This window comes from Archocentrus centrarchus, chromosome 11 (genome assembly GCF_007364275.1).
Source record: "Archocentrus centrarchus isolate MPI-CPG fArcCen1 chromosome 11, fArcCen1, whole genome shotgun sequence".
In the NCBI taxonomy this organism is placed as follows: Eukaryota; Metazoa; Chordata; class Actinopteri; order Cichliformes; family Cichlidae; genus Archocentrus; species Archocentrus centrarchus.
This window is the reverse complement of record NC_044356.1, coordinates 617,976-636,058: the sequence shown is the minus strand read 5'-3', so window position 1 is coordinate 636,058 and position 18,083 is coordinate 617,976. Positions and strand designations below refer to the sequence as shown.

The 18,083-nt window shown below is 37.2% G+C and overlaps 1 protein-coding gene across 2 annotated transcripts; it reads right to left on the bottom strand.

Moving 5' to 3' along the window:
• Window positions 1-1,144: 1,144 nt before the first annotated feature.
• On the bottom strand, window positions 1,145-7,899 carry LOC115788608 (DEP domain-containing mTOR-interacting protein-like). 2 transcript variants are annotated; one of them, XR_004020604.1, is made up of 7 exons: window positions 7,711-7,899; window positions 5,478-5,642; window positions 5,112-5,182; window positions 3,060-3,164; window positions 2,742-2,913; window positions 1,617-1,669; window positions 1,146-1,462 (listed from the first exon to the last, which is right to left on the bottom strand). XR_004020604.1 is itself a non-coding variant. In XM_030741713.1 (6 exons), the coding sequence occupies exons 1-5, from the start codon at window positions 7,727-7,729 to the stop codon at window positions 2,785-2,787; spliced, it is 489 nt and encodes a 162-aa protein (XP_030597573.1). In that variant the 5' UTR covers window positions 7,730-7,899; the 3' UTR covers window positions 1,145-1,669; window positions 2,742-2,784. The 2 variants fall into 2 exon arrangements, 1 of the variants encoding a protein (XP_030597573.1); XM_030741713.1 differs by having other exon boundaries at window positions 1,145-1,669.
• Window positions 7,900-18,083: the final 10,184 nt, after the last annotated feature.

Sequence of the window (18,083 nt, the reverse complement as noted above, 5' to 3'; positions counted from 1 at the left end):
TAGAGATTAGGTGTTAATTGTTAGGCAGCATTAACCCTGCGTGTTTTTTAATGGCACGAGAAAGCAGAGCTGACAAAGAAAGTGCAAGCACAGGAGGGACATGCAGACCTAAAACAGAATGGCTCTGTGTGATGGCCAATAACCACTGATCAGTGGGAGGATAAGAATATCTGTAATGATTGTAATTTCTTTTCCAAAAAGTTACAAAAGACAGTTACTGTTTCACAGAGGAACAGTCAGGTAATAAATGAAATCACCATTTAAAACGGCATGTTGTATTTACTTGGATTGTCTTTGTCTAATATTAAAATTTGTTGGATGATCTGTAAGTGTGACAAATACACAACTAAGAAATCAGGATGGGGGTAATTACTTTTCACGGCACTATAAAATAGCAGTTTAAAAGCCAAAGTTTAATGAAGAAAGGAGGGGTCAAGGAGAACAAAATAAGCAGCAGTTCATAAACACACAAAAGCCAAGTCTGTGATTTTGCATTAAAGATCAAGAAATAAAAACACCAGAATGCTCCACAAAGTTCAGAGTACAGTTAGGGTCACCTTACACAAGACCTCCTGTGTCGATGAATTTAAATTTAACCTATTTTTCTATTCTTTCTGTCATACATCTACTGTGACAATAATGAAGTCAGTGCATGTACAAGTAATCCCTGTGAACTAAATGCTCAGGCATCAAATTTTAATACTCTTGGCTCTGTATTATGTCAGTGATGGGGACATCCCTAATGTGATCAGACCTCCCCTCTTCAGACCTTCTGTTAGTGAGCAGCACTCAATCAGGTTATAGTCGGCTTAAAGGGTGGATGAACTGAGGGGCTAAATCAAGGCCCAGTATAGCACAACTATTGTTATTTAAGTGTTTATTGAGAATCATACCAAGGCACTCTGTTTGATTTGTGTGATTTTTATTATTATTTTTACAACTAATTAGTTGTAATTTATTTTTAAATATGTGTTACACAACAATATGATGTTAAAATCAACATATTAGCTTTCATTTGACACACTTACTAGTAACCTTTTAATTACTTTAAGCCATGCAACAAATGATCATTTTTTTTAATGTTTCATTTGCATCCAACATATAAAAATGAAGCTTTACATACAGCAGCAACTGAAATGCAGGCAGAAATACAAACATACAGAAATAAAAGAGATAAACCATCTTATTTTACCTCAAAGGAAATTTTTTAAAAATTAAGCAAAGGGTAATACATACAAAATAGTAATTTAAATTGTACTTTAAATATTGATTGTTATCTCTCTGCTGGAAAATGTGTATCGCACTTTAAGTAAAGTAAAACACATTTTTAAAATTCAGCTTCTCAGTAAAATCATTGCTGGTATTTTAAAACACTATCCAACAGTAATTCTTCTAACAGGCAGTTGCCTTTTTGAAAACCAGCATTAATGATGCAAGAGGCCCGTGAGTCTCCAGAATCCTCCTGCAGAGAGCAAAATGTTGCCTGCTGAGAGACTATACATATTAATAGCGAAATATCCCACAAACTCTCTCACGCAAAAGCACATTATAAAAACTGGTATAAAAAAAGATAAAATAAGAGACACTGAAACGAGACTTCACAACTAAGCACTCACTACGTTCAAGTTGATCCATCTCACACGTCTTCTTCATACTCCTCACTTCTGTTCTGGGAATCAGACGTGAGCAGATGGAAAGGTAAACACATTCAGGGGGTAAAGAGCAGGAAGGGCGTGAGTTTCCAGGCATGCTTTTTTTCTGTGTGTGTGTGTGGGGAGGGGGGAGGGGGGGGGGGGGGGGGGGGGGGGGGGGTTCAGGTGTGTGTAAACACTCCTGTGATGGATGTAAGTAATGTGTTTGTGTGTGGATGAGGCAGTGAGGTGCCACGTGGCATTAAAAGTCCAAACTGTCACAGTAAGAAGAAAACAGTTGTTGGTGTGTTGTGTCAGCAACAACCGTGTGTCTCAAAACACCTGAAAACAAACACTTTCAGCATTTTGATATAAATACATGAACATTTTTCTCCTGTCCATTGAGAATTTAGGAGGTTGTAGAACTCATTGTGACAAAATATGTTTATTTAAAAATCCTGCTTCAAAGAAACGGCAGTGAGCTACACAATAAAAGGGCTTAATAGCTCCAGAGAAAGAAAATATAATAATTGCTAATAATAATTACTCAGCCTTTCTCACTCATGAGCTGTTTTCACATATGCTGTAACTTTGTATTCTGTTAGACTTTCTAGGTAAGAATGCAGAGCCAGTGCATTCTTGCTAGTAACTTGTTCACTCCCTAGTACAAAGTCTGTGTAATGCTGGATTGTGCTGATGTGTAAATAGTACAGCTAATACTACATTTACCACTAGCAAGATGGCATCATGTGTGCTGCTTCCTACACACTGCATTCAAGCAACATCATTATTATTTTCAATAGTGAAAACTGTCTGAACTGAACTATTTCCAGCCACGTGTGCTAAACACGAGGAATAACTGTGGAACATTTCCTCTCCTGACTTTCCGTAAATTGTCCAGAATGGATGTATGAACATGTTTTTGGTAACGCTACATTTGTTTCAATTAAAAAAGAAAAAAAATGTTTTACTAGTTTAACTGATTGTACAAATTATACCAATGAATCTTCTCAGATTTGGCAAAAAGTAAAACTTTGAGCCACATCTGAATACTAATGTCCACCATCAGTTCAACAACAATTTAAAATGATTTTCCAATGAACCGCTTACAAAGTGTTCTCCTGTTTTATTTTTGCATCTTCAGATTCCTCTCTCACTTCTCAGTCTCCTCCATAACTTCCATCACCACAGTTCTGGGTCCTGTTAGGATCAGATAGCTGACTGTCCGGTAGTCCAGATCGAGAACGTTGAGGCCGTTGACTGAAACCACAAACTGACGCACCTGTAAGTAAGAAGAGATGGAGTTAAAGACAAATGTATTTCATGACCTGTACCAGTCAAAAGTTTAGACACACTCAGGGAGAGTAGCTTTTGACTGGTACTGTATATATATATATAATTTCTTTTGTATGTTCTTATATTATTTACCTTCATCCCTGCAAGAGCAGCTGGACCCTGAGGCTCCACCGCCTGGATATGACATGGCTTGTTTCCTCTGACCACAAACCCCCAGCCCACTGCATCACCAACAATCTATGGGCACAGAGATAATTACATATTTATATGGAGTGGATGTCTTATGGAAAAAAGTGCATTACACAGAAAATGAGAAAAAGGATCATCTTTCTCATTTAGTGTTTATTCATGAAGCCTATGAATCTTCTCTTTCCTGACATCTGTTACAGTTTCTATAGCATGAACCAAGTTTATTATTGTTAACAAAAACAAACAAAATAACGAAAACTGAAATTGATAAAAGCATTTTCAGTAACTGAAATAAATAAAAACTGTAAATAAAAGGAAAAAAACTAACTAAAACTGTTTTGTGTGTTTACAGAACTAACTAAAATGTACTGAAATGATAAAATGACCTTCGTTTTCATGTTTGCCAATTTTTTTAAAGCCTTGTGGATTAATATGAAATCATGTTTTTCCACTATAGCTGTTTTAGCTGGAAGCGCCATACCGCAGCTCACCGCGTGTGTTTGCGTTTGTGCTCACCGTGCCAGTCTGCAAAATAATGGCAACAGAAAAAGTTGGGAGAAAGCGGCCTCCCACATGGGATTTCTTTGAGTACAATGGCGAGATAGATAAAAGCGAGTGTCTTGTTGTGGATGATGGCAAAATGTGCGGAACACTTCTCAAGCAGAAAAACCCAGGAGCCTCAAAGTCCACCTGAGAAGCGCACACAAGGTGGCTACTGAAATCCCTCTGAATCTATGCAGTAACCTACAACGTAACCTAAAGTGCACCTCTCGAGAAATGTAATTACGCCTTTGGTCTATGCAGTCCACAGCGATTGTGATTGGCCTGTTCAGCACTGCCGAGTCCTCTCGTGTATTTCCAGCTTCTTTTTGCTGCAGTTTTTGAATTTATCATTGAGAGAATAACAATAAGAAACAATAATCAAATCATCAATTTAAGGACTCATAAATGTCAGCAAATTTATGTAAGGAGACTGCTGAAACTATTGGAATGGACATGAGGGAATGAAAAAAAATAGAGGGACAATTATGTTTGCAGCCCAAAAAAAAAAAAAAAAGAATAAAAAAATGAGCACCAAGGAGGGGAAAAAGTCCCAACATATTTTGGTACATGACCACAGGGTAATTAACACACATGATGAGGCTCACACAAGCATAAATGCAGCAACAATGTTGGTCACTTATGTAGGTTGTGTACCTATCCCTGCACCAACGCAGAAGTTACTGAGTATCTAACCAAGCAAACTATCTGAGCAGCTCTGACAGAGAACCAGCAGCGAGGTGACACTGACGTTTATTGGGAGTTAATTGTAACGTTTATTGAGTTTTGGAGCATTTTTTTCCCTGTTAAGGTCTCATGATATTCATGTGTCTCCTTCGTAATACACACATTTAGCACATAATGCTGTTATCATGATAAGAGTTGGTTGTTGAATAAAAATTTTTTAAATGGTATCGTTTGTTGAAAGTGGATGGATGGATGGATGGATGGATGGATGGATGGATGGATGATGGATGGACGGATGGATGGTATCTTTTGTTGCATTCTTATTACACAATAATTACTCCTGCACTTTGAATCTTGCACATGATAAAGTATGAAAAAACTAATAGTAATGAAAATGTATCTGAACCTAAGCATTAGACAAAACATGAACACTAATAAAAACTCTGAAAACTAATTAAAACTAATCTGAATTAGAGAGAGAAAAAGTTAAAATGAAATAAAACTAAACTATAATGTAAAACCCAAAACTGTTATTTTTGAAATATGTGCACAGTAAAATAATAGAATATTGTTTTGTCAAAAAGAAACATCCTCAAATGTACGAAGTTGTAGAATTGCTTTTAGGTTGCATTAAACCAGATCTGAATGATTTATATTTTCTTCTTGTATTGTGAAAAAAGTTATTACACAAATTATCAATGCAAAATATCCTCCAAAGCTTAATGGAAAAGTCTTTCCAGCACATAATATGTAAAGCTGTTAATTTACTGTAAAGGTTTTCTTGATGTAGGGTCCTCCTGGTTCTTGGAGCTCCTCTGTGCTCACTGGTCTCTTGAGGACTGAAACAAAAGGAAAAACACAAACAAGAAAAACATACAAATAAATGTAAGAACACAGCTGTTTTTCAAACAGTGGAAATAAATGAAGCGACCAGAGAAAATGCTCATTACAGACATTTTGCACTGTATGCAAGCTATTTTTGGCTGCATCCTTGATTCTGACCATTCACATCTCTTTCTCTTTTGATGAGACATGGTAGAAAAACTGAAAAAAAAAAAAAAAACTAGTAAAACAAAACAAAAAACATCTGAAATCAGTTCTTTCTCTCGTCACAGGCAGTGGGCTTTTTGTTACCAGATTTGGGGTTGGAGAGCACCAAAGAGGAGGAAGAGGAGGTGCTGCGGACACCAACAGGTCTCCTGGTGTATATGTTTCCATCACTGCAACTTCTCATTCGGGCTTCTCCCCGACCTCCACCACGTCCACATGCGACAGCTTTCACGTCCTTAGATGGAGTGACTGATGGAGACAGAGATATTGTTATAATTTTATTACTTCTTGCAAATCTTATTACACTGTTGATTAGAACTGTAAAAAATATTTTGGATTTGAGCACAAACATTTGACTTATTTGCCAGTATATAAATATACCCCAGTATATATATATATATATATATATATATATATATATATATATATATATATATATATATATATATATATATATATATATATATATATATATATATATATATATATATATATATATATATATATATATTCTAGCAGTAAGAGACTGTGTTTTTTGCCATGCATTTACAGTGTTGTACCTCTCCCCTCACTCCTCAGCACTACCTAGCAGTAAAAAAAAAAAAAAAAAAAAAGAAACACTGACCCAGGACCGAGGGTAAATGTTGACCTTAAAGTGATGAGGTGGAGACTTCCACATTTTCAATAATAAGGATTAAAGCTGACCCAGTTCTGTGTTTAACTTTGTTAATTTAGCTTCCAACAATTCAGTTCAAACATGCTTTGATAAGAGCCAACGCTTCTTTAAATAGCAGAGATAAGAAAGGCTAACAGAGTTCGTGGTGTTGGCTGAGTTGGGTAGAGAGGATGGCCCTGTTCCTTTTGCTCTAAGATGAGGGATGACTGAGTCCCTGACCCTTTCAGTCATTGATCACTATTTCAAAATGCACAAAGAACATTTCTCTCTAAAAATGTGAACTTGAACTCTCAAGTGATGGTGAGGGATGAGACCAAACCACTACCAGCACTACAGGAATGCTGCAAGTGTTGCAGCTGATTCAAAAGATCAAACTCCCCAAGAGTGACTACAGAAAATAAATGTGCTAAAGCAAAAGCATTGTGAATATCAGATTTGTGATAAAATGGATATCTGTAAATAGACAGAAGACTGGTGAGCTGCTCTCCGTGGTCATGTGTTGTCACGCTACCACCAAACCTTAGTGTCCCTTTTTCACACACACACACACACACACACACACACACACACACACACACACACACACACACACACACACACACACACACACACACACACACACACACACACACACACTTGTCTCTGTTATTTGTATCATTTTATGAATGGGTGATTCATAAAATGGGTGATTCAGTGAAGATGACTTCATGAACCTGGATGATAACATAACAGTAAAACAATAAAGTTAGTTTATTTACATGTGAAGCAGATCACAGGCTTTGTCACATCATAGTACTTCCTCTGTAGGATAATAATTTACTGTCTTCTTCCTCGTGTAATGAAAGTTGGTGTTGTGAGTCAATAACCGTGTCCATACCAGCACTTTTGGCAACTAGGGATCAAATAAAATTCGCAGACAATTACACCATTTTTGTTTTGATGTAATGTAAAGTAAAGGTTAACATTCAGCTGTCTGAAGTATTTTTGTCTGTGCTTTGCTCGTCCACTTGCCTACAATCACATTACTGTAAGCTTCTTTCTGCTTACACATTCTTTTATTTACACCTGCTCTACAGTGATGGCATGAAGGGTTTTGAAACAGAGGCTGAAATTGCTGTTTGGGAAAAATGTCCAGGCTAGAGTCTATCCCAGTTGTCTCAGAGTGACTGGCAGGGAACATCTTGCACAGATCAACTATTAATAATGTTGCAGGTAATTGATTACTTATAATAAGAACTAACCACAGAAGCTGCTCTGTATTAACTCTAAAATCATGCTGCCTCAGTGGCCTGATCTGTTCACATATGCAAGAGTACTATCTGGGAGCCACTGATGAGAAACCAAAACTCTCCTGGAAGAAACTAAGAAGATACTGTTACAGAGAAAATACAGATAACGCTGGAACTGAAAAAAACAAACAAACAAACAAACAACTTAAAGACAAAGCTCTGATCTTTGACTTTCTTACAACTTTTTTTTCTTCTATTTTCTTGTGATGTTACTGTTACACTTCTGGTGCGTGGCTGAGGTGTTATTTCTCACATTTTCAGGATTTCCAATCCTCCAGTCTCATTGTACATTCTGTATAATGACAATAAAGGCATTCTATTCTATTTGGAAAGCAAACTGAGATGCTCTTACCTCCTGTATGGGGTCCCATCTCTGTTCAGTTCCAAGTAAAGAAAACTGCAGAGGGTGAATCCAGAAGACAACAACCTTTAACGGCTCATACAAACTGACAGAAACATTGATGGATCAGGCTTCTGATGAGTCTCTTCACACGGTTGATGACACCTATTAGTTGTGTCAGTGTAGTCCTCAGTTATTGGACCTGTTTATGTGATCTGAAAGGGAGGGTAGTCAGCTGGTTAGGAGAAAAAAAACATGTGTGACTGAGTTAAATATTAAACCCTCGAACAAACAAACCGGCCTTCAGTAGGAGGCAAGAGGAGGCACGTGTGATGTACAGTTCTATGAAATAAAATTTAAAATATCAATGATTCTCCAAATTTGTTATTAAAAATTACTTGTGAATCATTAAAACAAATAAATGTAACAATCTTTTTCTTCCAGGCTTGAATGTAAAGATGTCGCATGGGAGCTCCTCTGTATCCCATAGTGAAGGAGTTTATAGAGACTTCACTGAAAAACATTAAAATATTCTCACAAAAATGGAAAGGGTCTTAAATGTTACTCATAATAGAGAATTAAATCTTAAATACATTTAAAAGAGGAAAGTCATTTAGAGTCAAAGCAAAAAAAAGAGAACTTATAAAAGAATTTTTATGAGGCCATTCAAAACATTAAATATGCATCAAATGTAAGTAAAAAAAGAATAAATATCTGTTCTGACATGAAGATGTAATTTCAAATAGTGGCATTGCTTTAATAATTTATGCTTTAATTACTTTGATAAGTTACATCATCTAACTATAGGACAAAGAACCTGGCAGTATTCCATAATGTTAGGTTGACAAGATGCTAATCTCTATGAACGGATATTAGCATATACACAAATCTATAGATATGGTACAATATGTTTACCTTCAGGCAGACTTTGGCTGCATGCAGGTTGTTCGGAGAACAAAAACAAAAGCATTTGCAGAAACTGAGCTGGAGCAAGCATCAAGCTTTGTATTTCCAGTAACTCAAACTGAATTCGCTGTTCCCCAGATCAGCATGAATGATATTTCTGTTTAAAAGTTTCTGCTAGTGGAAGCTACTGTCATAATAAAGGTAGATTTATGCTTAAAAAAAACTTTCGCATTGTGTAATTAAAAAAAAAATTATAATTGGCAGCCCTTGGCAACATTATAAGAAAGCAAGGGGACATGTGAAGGATTTAGGAAGGTGTTGCTTGTAAATGTTATTGAGCTTCAGTCTGGTTGCCATGCAGACTGCAGGAGCAGCTGAAGCCAGAGAGGAAGGGGAAACACAAGTATCATTTCTGCTCTGATGGATGGAGAAGAAAGGCAAAAGCAATGGAGATTTCCATCAAGCATTTTCATCAGAACAGCATGGTGAACACTGAATTGTTGTCCACATTATTCAATCCCCTTTGGACCAGGAAATGCTTCACAACATGTGCAGGACCTAAAACAGTTTCTGTCACACTCACATATTGTCACTACTTGGTTGGTATATACAGACATGTTCATGAGAGAAATGCTTTAACAATAAACAAAAAAGGGAAAAAAATGAGAAGAAAAATACACTAAATACTAACATTAATTGCCCTCAGAGTTGTAATGTGCAGTTGTTAACGGGGAAACTAACTACAAGAGGCAAATATTTTTGTGCCAGTATTTTTTTTCTGCTGAAAGCTGAGCAGTTTACCAAAGAAAACTGGTTCTGGAGTGTGATTTTGAAGCTTCCTTGTCAGCATTTTGGTTTCCGCCAACAACACACCCAGAGGACTCCAGAGGAATAGCAGATTTTGCAGCTTCTGTGTCTGCCTAATATTTCAGCCCTGGAGGTTGTCACTTGTTTTAGACCTGTCGATTGAGTCACACGGTGTGGCTGAGAGTATGACATAATGAGGAGATATGTGGTTGTAATCACTGTTATACAACAACATGTGGAAGATCAATGCACATTCCACAGATATATCCACATTCCTGAGTTTTGAGATTACTCATCAGTGAGTTGATCATAAGTCTAAAAGCCAACAGAGCTCTTTAAAGGGAAGATAAAAATACAAAGATACAAGGAGAGCTATTGTCAACAAGATGGAAGGAAACAGGTCAATAGCATCAGGTAAAAACCAGTTTCACACCATCAACAGCAGTGTCTGGTTATATTGGTTAATTTGTATCAGTAATACTATCGCAATAAGATTTGATTGAGTCCAGTAGTAATATCAAGATGACAGTGTAAACTGAAAAAAAGAAACAAAACTGAAGACATTTCCCCAAATTCATTTATACCAAGATACATCATGCTTATTTACATGTATATTGGACCAAGACGCTAACTAACTAACTAACTAACTAACTAACTAACTGACAATTAAATAAGTAAGTAAAGAAAGAAACAAATAAAGTTGACTTAAATACGCCAAAAACAATATAGAAGAATAACTGTGCTCAGTTTCTAAATGCTAGATTTGCATTCAATTTTTATTCATTAAAAAATGAGAATTAAAATAAAAAATACAATATATACAAAGCATCTGCGTTATTCAACACTGGAGACAGCATTTAGTTATTTTCAGTGTGGATTCTTATGAATGGAGTGTCAGCAAAAATATAATCAATTTTAAGCACAACAAAAGTGAAATAAACCCTCCTACCATATTTTTTTAACATGGTTTAAACTGCACAGTATAGTTGTCTGATGGTCGCTGTGTCAGATTAGAAAATCAAAGAATAATAAATCCTTGACTGATGTTGAGCAGGTAACAAACTAACCAAAAGAATAAACAGTTTTCTTAAACGCTTTTCATTGTATTGTTCCACCACCACCTGCTGAAGCGTAATCCTGCAAATATTCAATGTCAAGTTGGAATTTTGTTCTTTTTGCATGACTTCATTTTTCTACTTTGATGAAGGAATTAATAATAGTTTCAGCTCCCAGGGTAAATTTAATTATAGGAATTTCTTGGACACCTGGGGGTTGGATTACTGAAGATCAATGAGTTAATTTTATTAGCAACAATATTTTTTATTGTGACGTTGTTGCCGTTTAAAGCAAATGTAACTTGTGTTACATAGATGCTGTAAAGGCAGCAAATGATTAAATGGGACTTCCTGCCATCAGCTAAAGGAGTTCAGGCACCCCTGCAAACCAAAACAAGCTCTTAACCTTTGACACAGTGACCCAGAGGTCATAAGCGCCTCTAACAAAACACTTCTCATATGTCTATGAAAGGTCTTTTATTCACCTGGAAACATTTAAATTAAGCAAGGATCCGGGGTTGTCAACTATATGACTTTATAACAGTTTAGGACTTATGTGGGTGTGTGGTCTGTAATAACTCATCCATAAACAAGTTTTATTGTCATTTTCCGTCCTGGGTTCTTTTTATTAGACACCTCTGTGACTCACAGTTGAACACTGTTTTCTTCACATGTAGCTCAAAGCTGACTTTTCCAGTCATTTCCACATGAACAATCCTGGAGGATTTTCTTTTTATTTATCCTTCCAAGGAACAGATCACTCATCAGTGCAGTGCAGGAAACCGTGTCATGATCATATTGCAGCAAGTGGTAATAGTGAGCAGATTGGGTTGGTAGTTCTATTCATCCATTTCCTTCTGCTTATCCAGTTTGGAGTCGTGAGGGGGCTGGAGTCTATCCCAGCTGTCAGCCTCTTGCTTTCAAATTAGTTGAAAATTAATGGGAACTATTGACACTTTGAAATGGTCTTTCTTCATAGTCCACATATTTATTTTGCTGAGCATCTTATTGCATGTAATCTGTGAACGTTAAGTCCAGAAATCTCTAATACAGAGATATAATGTGAAGCAAACCAGGACAACTTTAGCTCCATAGTGTTTGGCTTAATGAACTCCAACACAGCAGTTCATTGTGCTAACACACAATAAAGCAGCCTGAGGTAGACCACAACACAGGAATATCAAGGTGCAATACCCCATCTGCTAGACATTTTATATCTATCTTGTTGTTTTTCTTGCATGTTTACTATTTATTTCTTTAGTCATATGTTTGTTTGTTATGATTTCTGCTGTGTTTGTGTGCCTATAATGTAAGCTGCTACTGGAACTTAAATCCCCTAAACGGATTAATAAAGTCTAATCTAATCTAATCTAAATTTAGACTAAATTTAGACCAATTGTTTTATTTTGCTCTTTTATCCAGGTGACATTAACTACTCATGTTGCAAACTGCTACTGCTTCTACATGTTTAAACAGAACCAGTTCTGTCAGGTACACGTGACTCAGACCTCTCTATGTTACAGGCTCGTTGTTCTTCTGATTAATAAATGTAGTTTCATGATTTTTTTTTTTTTTTTGATTGGCCAGTCCAGTCTCATGGCATGGTGTGAAATAATCTATTAATTTATGGTCATGGGCAAGAATTGTCCCCCCCCCCCCCCCCCCCCCCGTTAAGTTATCATGGTTTTGTGTTTGTGCCACTGATGTTTTTCTGAGGTGATGCTTCACCCTGGAAAACAAAAAGCTGGAGAATAAAAAAAGTTTCAACCCTAACTAAACCTAAGTAAGTTGTTAAAAATACATTACTAGAACACACAAATGCAGGATGTGACACAAAAGTTACAACAAATTCTAAATAAGCAAGTTGGGGATGGTGGATTCAGGGTCAGAAGAGCCAAAGAACACAGAGATGCAGACTGGGAGAAGAATCTGAGGGCCAGGGAAGAAGAATCAGGTAAGTCTGGCAAAAAGCCCATTTTATAGCACAGCATAAAAAGTGGAGGAAGACTCTCACACAGGACACATAATCTCACACAGGAACAGGAAGGACACATAATCACTCACCTCCTGTTTACGCAGGAGGTGAGTGATTATTTGATTTAAAGCCAAACAAAAACACTAGCTGAATGTGAAAGTAATACCAAAGAAAGTGTCAAACTTGTTGGTTCACTTCAGATCAAACTGGTCTCTGGTGTGAGCAGTGAAACCACATGTCACATTCCAGGGTGGCTGTGGCTCATGAGGTAGGATGGTGGTTCGATTCCTGGCTTCTCCAGTCTGCATGCTAAAATATCCCTGGACAAGATACTGAATCGTCTGCATTTGAACATGTGTGAATGTCAGACAGAAAGCACTTTGAAGTAGAAAACAGTGCTTGTGTGAATGGAAAAATCCAAATGTGTTGTATGAAGTGCTTTGAGTGCTCAGCGAGAGTAGAAAAGTGCTATATAAGAACTAGCAGATTTACATACAACCTTGTAAACCATAATTTCATGTGCATGGACACAAATCAGTCGACATAAAGCCAAGCTGTTTAAAAACAGTGCATGTGTAAAAGCAGAAATTAGTGTCTGACATCTCTCTGGATAAAGTAATTTCTTTCTTCTTTGTGTGCAGAAAAATAGCTGCTCATTAATATCATTTGTATGGGACCTGTTTGTTCCAAATGTAAAAGCTTATTTCATAATTAGGCTTCATTTAAAATCATTCAGCTGAGACAGTGGTTATATTAAGGAACATATGACACAAGAAAGAGGAAAATAGAAGCTATTAATAAGGTTCTTTGTACTGGTGAGCTTATTCTAATGTGCGTTTTAGTTCTTTAATCACACAATAATTAAAGTCCCAATGAGGGAAAACATAAAGATAAAAAATAGAATATAAAAAAGAATGAATAATTAATAACTTCCCTTCCTCACTGCAGACTCACTCATGGTGCCCTTGAGCAAAGCATTTGAGGCTTCACTTGTGAGCTGCTTGTTCACAAAGAGGTTTGGACATATTTTGAGGTCATTTAAATAACCAGCTGCTTGAAGTAGATGTTTCATGGATGTAAATTCCTCTGATTAAGCATCACTCTGAGGGCTTGCTGTGCATGTCCCTTGTTAATAATGCAACAGTGTCCTCAGCAGCTTGGTGATCTGATGCTGCCTTGTCTCATTGATTTCATGGATCAATAAGCTCCTAGACTGCAGGACACAGAACACTGGAGTCAATATAGATTATGTTTTACAGAACTGTTAACAATGTGTTTTACTATTGATTCACTGTCTTTATATAAATATACGGCACTTTTCTCAGCAGTAAATTCTGACTCTTGGAAAGGTCATCCATTAAAAACATGCTATCATCACGATGCTGTATGCACATGCAAATATGAGCCTGCAGCTTTTGGGCTGTAAAGATCTGACCTTGATTTATGGTAAGGCACCACAGAGAAAGTGTACAAAATGTTTTGGCAAGATGGAGTTTTTTTGGTTCGTTTGAAAGTCTTTCTTCATAACTTTCTGAGCAACTTTAATATCTGTTTTCATTTCCTGACTCTCTGCCTTTGCTCTCCAACGACTGCCTCGCCTCCATTGTAAAAGATGTAATGCTGCTCTCTGCTGGACAAAGCCTTCATTTACACTGTCACAGGTTTTGTTTTGTTTTGTTTTGTTCTGGTTTTTACAGTCACACCTTGTTTCTTCCTCCCCTTCTTTTCTTCTTTGTATCTCTTTTTCTTTTTTTTTTTCAATTTGCTGACAGGAAACAGTTAAGCAGGCGATGTTATGCTACTTTATTAACATCTGCCTGTGATGACAGTGTTGCTTTGTGTGAATGAGTTTGTAATGTGGGTATTCTAAAAGTAAAAGTATTCTAAAATGAGAATAATTGACCATATTCAGATATGAATGAAGTGATGGCTGGAGTGTGACCCATGATGCATTGGTTATGCCTTCAGTTTGAGCATTGCTATACTGCCAAGATTTAGTATTATCATTAATGTTCCTTAGACTGAAAACATTAATAATCTAAATGTATCACATTTGTGTATCATTGTGTAACAACCAGTTAAATTTCATTGACTTCAATCCTGGTAATGAAGTGATGTCTTGGTTATTAGTGCTGGCACAGCCTGTATACATACTGTAAGAACAGCTTTTTGTGGCCCATTTTTGGAACACTGAAGTTTCGACACAAGAGAGCCATACTGACACCTTCCACCATCACATCTCTGCCGTCAATGAACTGCTGTTCTCTTTTCTAACAACAATCCTTTCTTGCCTTTTTACACACCAGGCCATCTGGTCACAGCAAAAAGGGAGATGCACACAAATTCCAATTAAAACACTGTTTATTGTAATTAAAGCAACAAAGAACGAACTTAAACTAACCATGGTGTGAGTGGTCAGTATGATCAGTGTTTTAAGTGAGTGCATGAGTGAAGAGATGGTGTTTAGTGTTGTTTAGTGTAAGAAACTAAAACAAGAAGCAACCAAAATCCAAAGAAGGTGCCTCAGGGAGGAGAGCCACACAGCAGCTAAGCTCAAAAGGCTTTTGTAGTGCCACACGTTGTCCCAATACATGCAGAAAACAACTGCAGGGTGGAGTGGGTCACCACACTATTACATTATGTTTTCTGTTTTTCATCATCCCTGTTGACCTGGAAGATTTTCTTTTTTGTTTATTTGTTTGTTTCCCTTTCTCTCTCTATCCCTGTGCCCTCAGGTGGGGCAGTGGGACAGGTTTCCTCACTGTTGGTGGGGTTGGTGTTCCTGTACCTGTTTCTAATCCCAGTAATCAAGTCCTGCAGTATTTAAGGCCTGTCAACCATGCCCCTTTCTGGCCAGATTGTTGTTGCCTATGAGGGCCTTCCCCTGTTAACCCTGTTCTCATTATTCTCAACTTCTTCTCACTGCTGTGCTTACCTGTTTCAGCTGTCTGGAGGAAAATTGCTTACTTGCTTGTCTGCTCTCCACCACTTCTTCACCTCCTCTCGCTCGCTCTGGACTCCACTGGCTGCCTGCCTAGTCCCCCTGAAAAAGAAAACCAAGTAAGAACTTAAATCCTAAAATCATTAGCTGTAAAGATCCGTCTCTCATACTCACCTGGATCTCAATTATTAATCCCTGTTGTCCTTGGTGTTTTGCTATTTTTTTCAATTAAAGTTCTGAAAACTGCCACAAGTTTCTGAGTCCTGCTTTTGAGTTCTTGATCCTGTTCATTATGACATGTTGGCTCGTGATATATATATTTTTTTATCAACATACAGATAGTTTGTTCATTTCTTAACTTCTTTTATTTTGTCAGGACAAAAATCAGTCTGTAATTGTAACAAAATGTTTCTAAGATGTTTGTTGTGATGACACAAATCAGTTTGTGTATAGTTCATCTTAAATAAGAGATAAACACTGGAACAGGCTGTTTGTGTGGGTTTGTGTTTGAGTGTAGTGAGGCAAATATTAACCTTGTCCAAAGTACATTACTGTTTCAGAATTACAGTGAGCAAAGAGTTCATGCATTTCAGTGAGATGCTGTCTGAACCTCAAACTGCATTCAAGAGCATGAGTGGCTAATCTTCCATAGTCCCAGAATCAGGGTCTCTAAATACATATTAAAACATCTAAAGATGAAGTTTTCAGATTGTGCAACTACTAGTGAGCACTGCAAAGACTTGTTAATGTGTTAACTGTGACAACTTTGTAAAGCAGTACTCTGTTGTATGTGTTTGTTTTAAAGGGGACTACTATCCTTTTCTTTATTTTCCGTCACGTGTACTGTTACAATAGCCAGCATTTCAAATAATGAGGTCAGTATAAGTAGTTTCCATGAGCCAAAAGCCCAGGCTTCAGACCACTAACAATGCTTCACACAGCTGTTTCTACTTCTGAATCTGTATAAGATCAGTGAGAGCAGATACATTCATCTCAGACATTTAGCTCTGATGTGAGCACAGAAGTCCAAAAACCTGTTTTAGTGGTTAAATTTAGTGGTCAGTGGATTAAAAAGGTGGCATTCAAGCCAAGAAGTTAAAATGGATGAATTGAGGGACTGCAGTTCAAGGCCAAGGCCAAGCATGAGGTAAAAAAGATTATTTTCAAGTGTGAATAATGCAGAGCTACTGTAGTATAGTCCAAGAATAAAAATATGGCACTATGTCATGTTGTTTTCTCTGTCCCCAGTGGCCTAAAACATTAAGAAACTCTGGGAAGTCTGGCCCTTTGGTTCACCTGGACACCTGCTAGTTGAAATATGGACTTTACAATATGTACTCATTGTTCACCATATGTTAAAGAAAGAATTTTAAGGAAACTTACAAAAGGAGAAAACACAAGTAGAAAATCCAATTACCAAACGCTAATTGGTTATGTCCTTCATTTTCACTGGAAGATTGTCTGATCTGGATTATAATGCAAACACAATTGTTTGTTCTTACAAACTCTTGTTTGTATGTTTTAATGCTCAGTGATGACATTTGTACCTTAATATAACAATGTAGCTGTCTTCAAATTCCAAGTAAATTGCTGGTTTAGTGTAAACTGTGCATGTGTAAGCTCTGCTTAGGAAGCCAAAGCTCAGCATCTGCCTATCCTATTGCATCATGCTTATTTCTGCTTCTTGCTGTTTTTCGGTTTTTAACACAAAATGAGAAACAGTTTGGCTGAGCTGACAGTGGCACTTTGAGTCATCAGTAAAGGAAGTTGTAATTCTGTAAAGTCAGCAATTCTGTCCACAACATTCATGAGTCAGAATGTATAATTCAGATTGATGACTTACTTTCAAGCTGTTATCTCAGTAACACGGGGATGTTTGAACAAATTCCCCCACAGACCTTGATTTGAAAAGTGATACAAAAAGCCACACAAAGGATGTTTCCAGCAGTTTTCAAATGGATTCTTATGCATTTATTTATATTTACATGTCTTGAAGTCCTTTGAAGCTTTACTGTACATGACTCATTCAAATAGAATACGTAACATATATATAACATATAACATTTTGTTGGAGTGTGGATGTTTTCTAATCTTTTACCTGTTCACATCTCACTGACTTGACCATCATGGTTGCGGTGTCCAGGTGCTTTGAAATTCGAGCTGCAACTTGACATCCTTCTAGGATCAGCCATGCAAAGCCACAGGTGAGAGATATGGACACACCGGCCAGTAAGATGTCTTTGTGACTCCTGGGTCGGAATCTTTGTATTTGCATAAAATTTCAACATAGAGCTTCACAGGCCTCAGAAACAACTGTGACTGAGGCCCCATTTCTTAAAAAAAAAAAAAGCCTTTAAATGTTTTGGCTGTTCTGTTTGTGTCTATTTAACTCTTTGTGTGTGTGTGTGCTTCTGGCATGCAGCCGTGAGCCATGCCTCTGTATGAATGTGTGCCCACGCATATGTGTCTGTTTATGCATGTGTGTGTGGTCTATGTAAGATGAGGATGCTTGCCCTGAAGTGATGGATGTACAGATCAGTTTCAAAGCCCAGAGAGCCCCCTCCCCCAACCTCCACCCCCCACCACCCACAAACAAAGTTTTCCCAGCAGACTGCAGACAGAGCAGAGCCTTTAAAAGCTTTCATGTGTTCTTAAACTTGGGTAAGGTTAGAGTAAAGTAATTTGTGCGATGTCCTTGAAT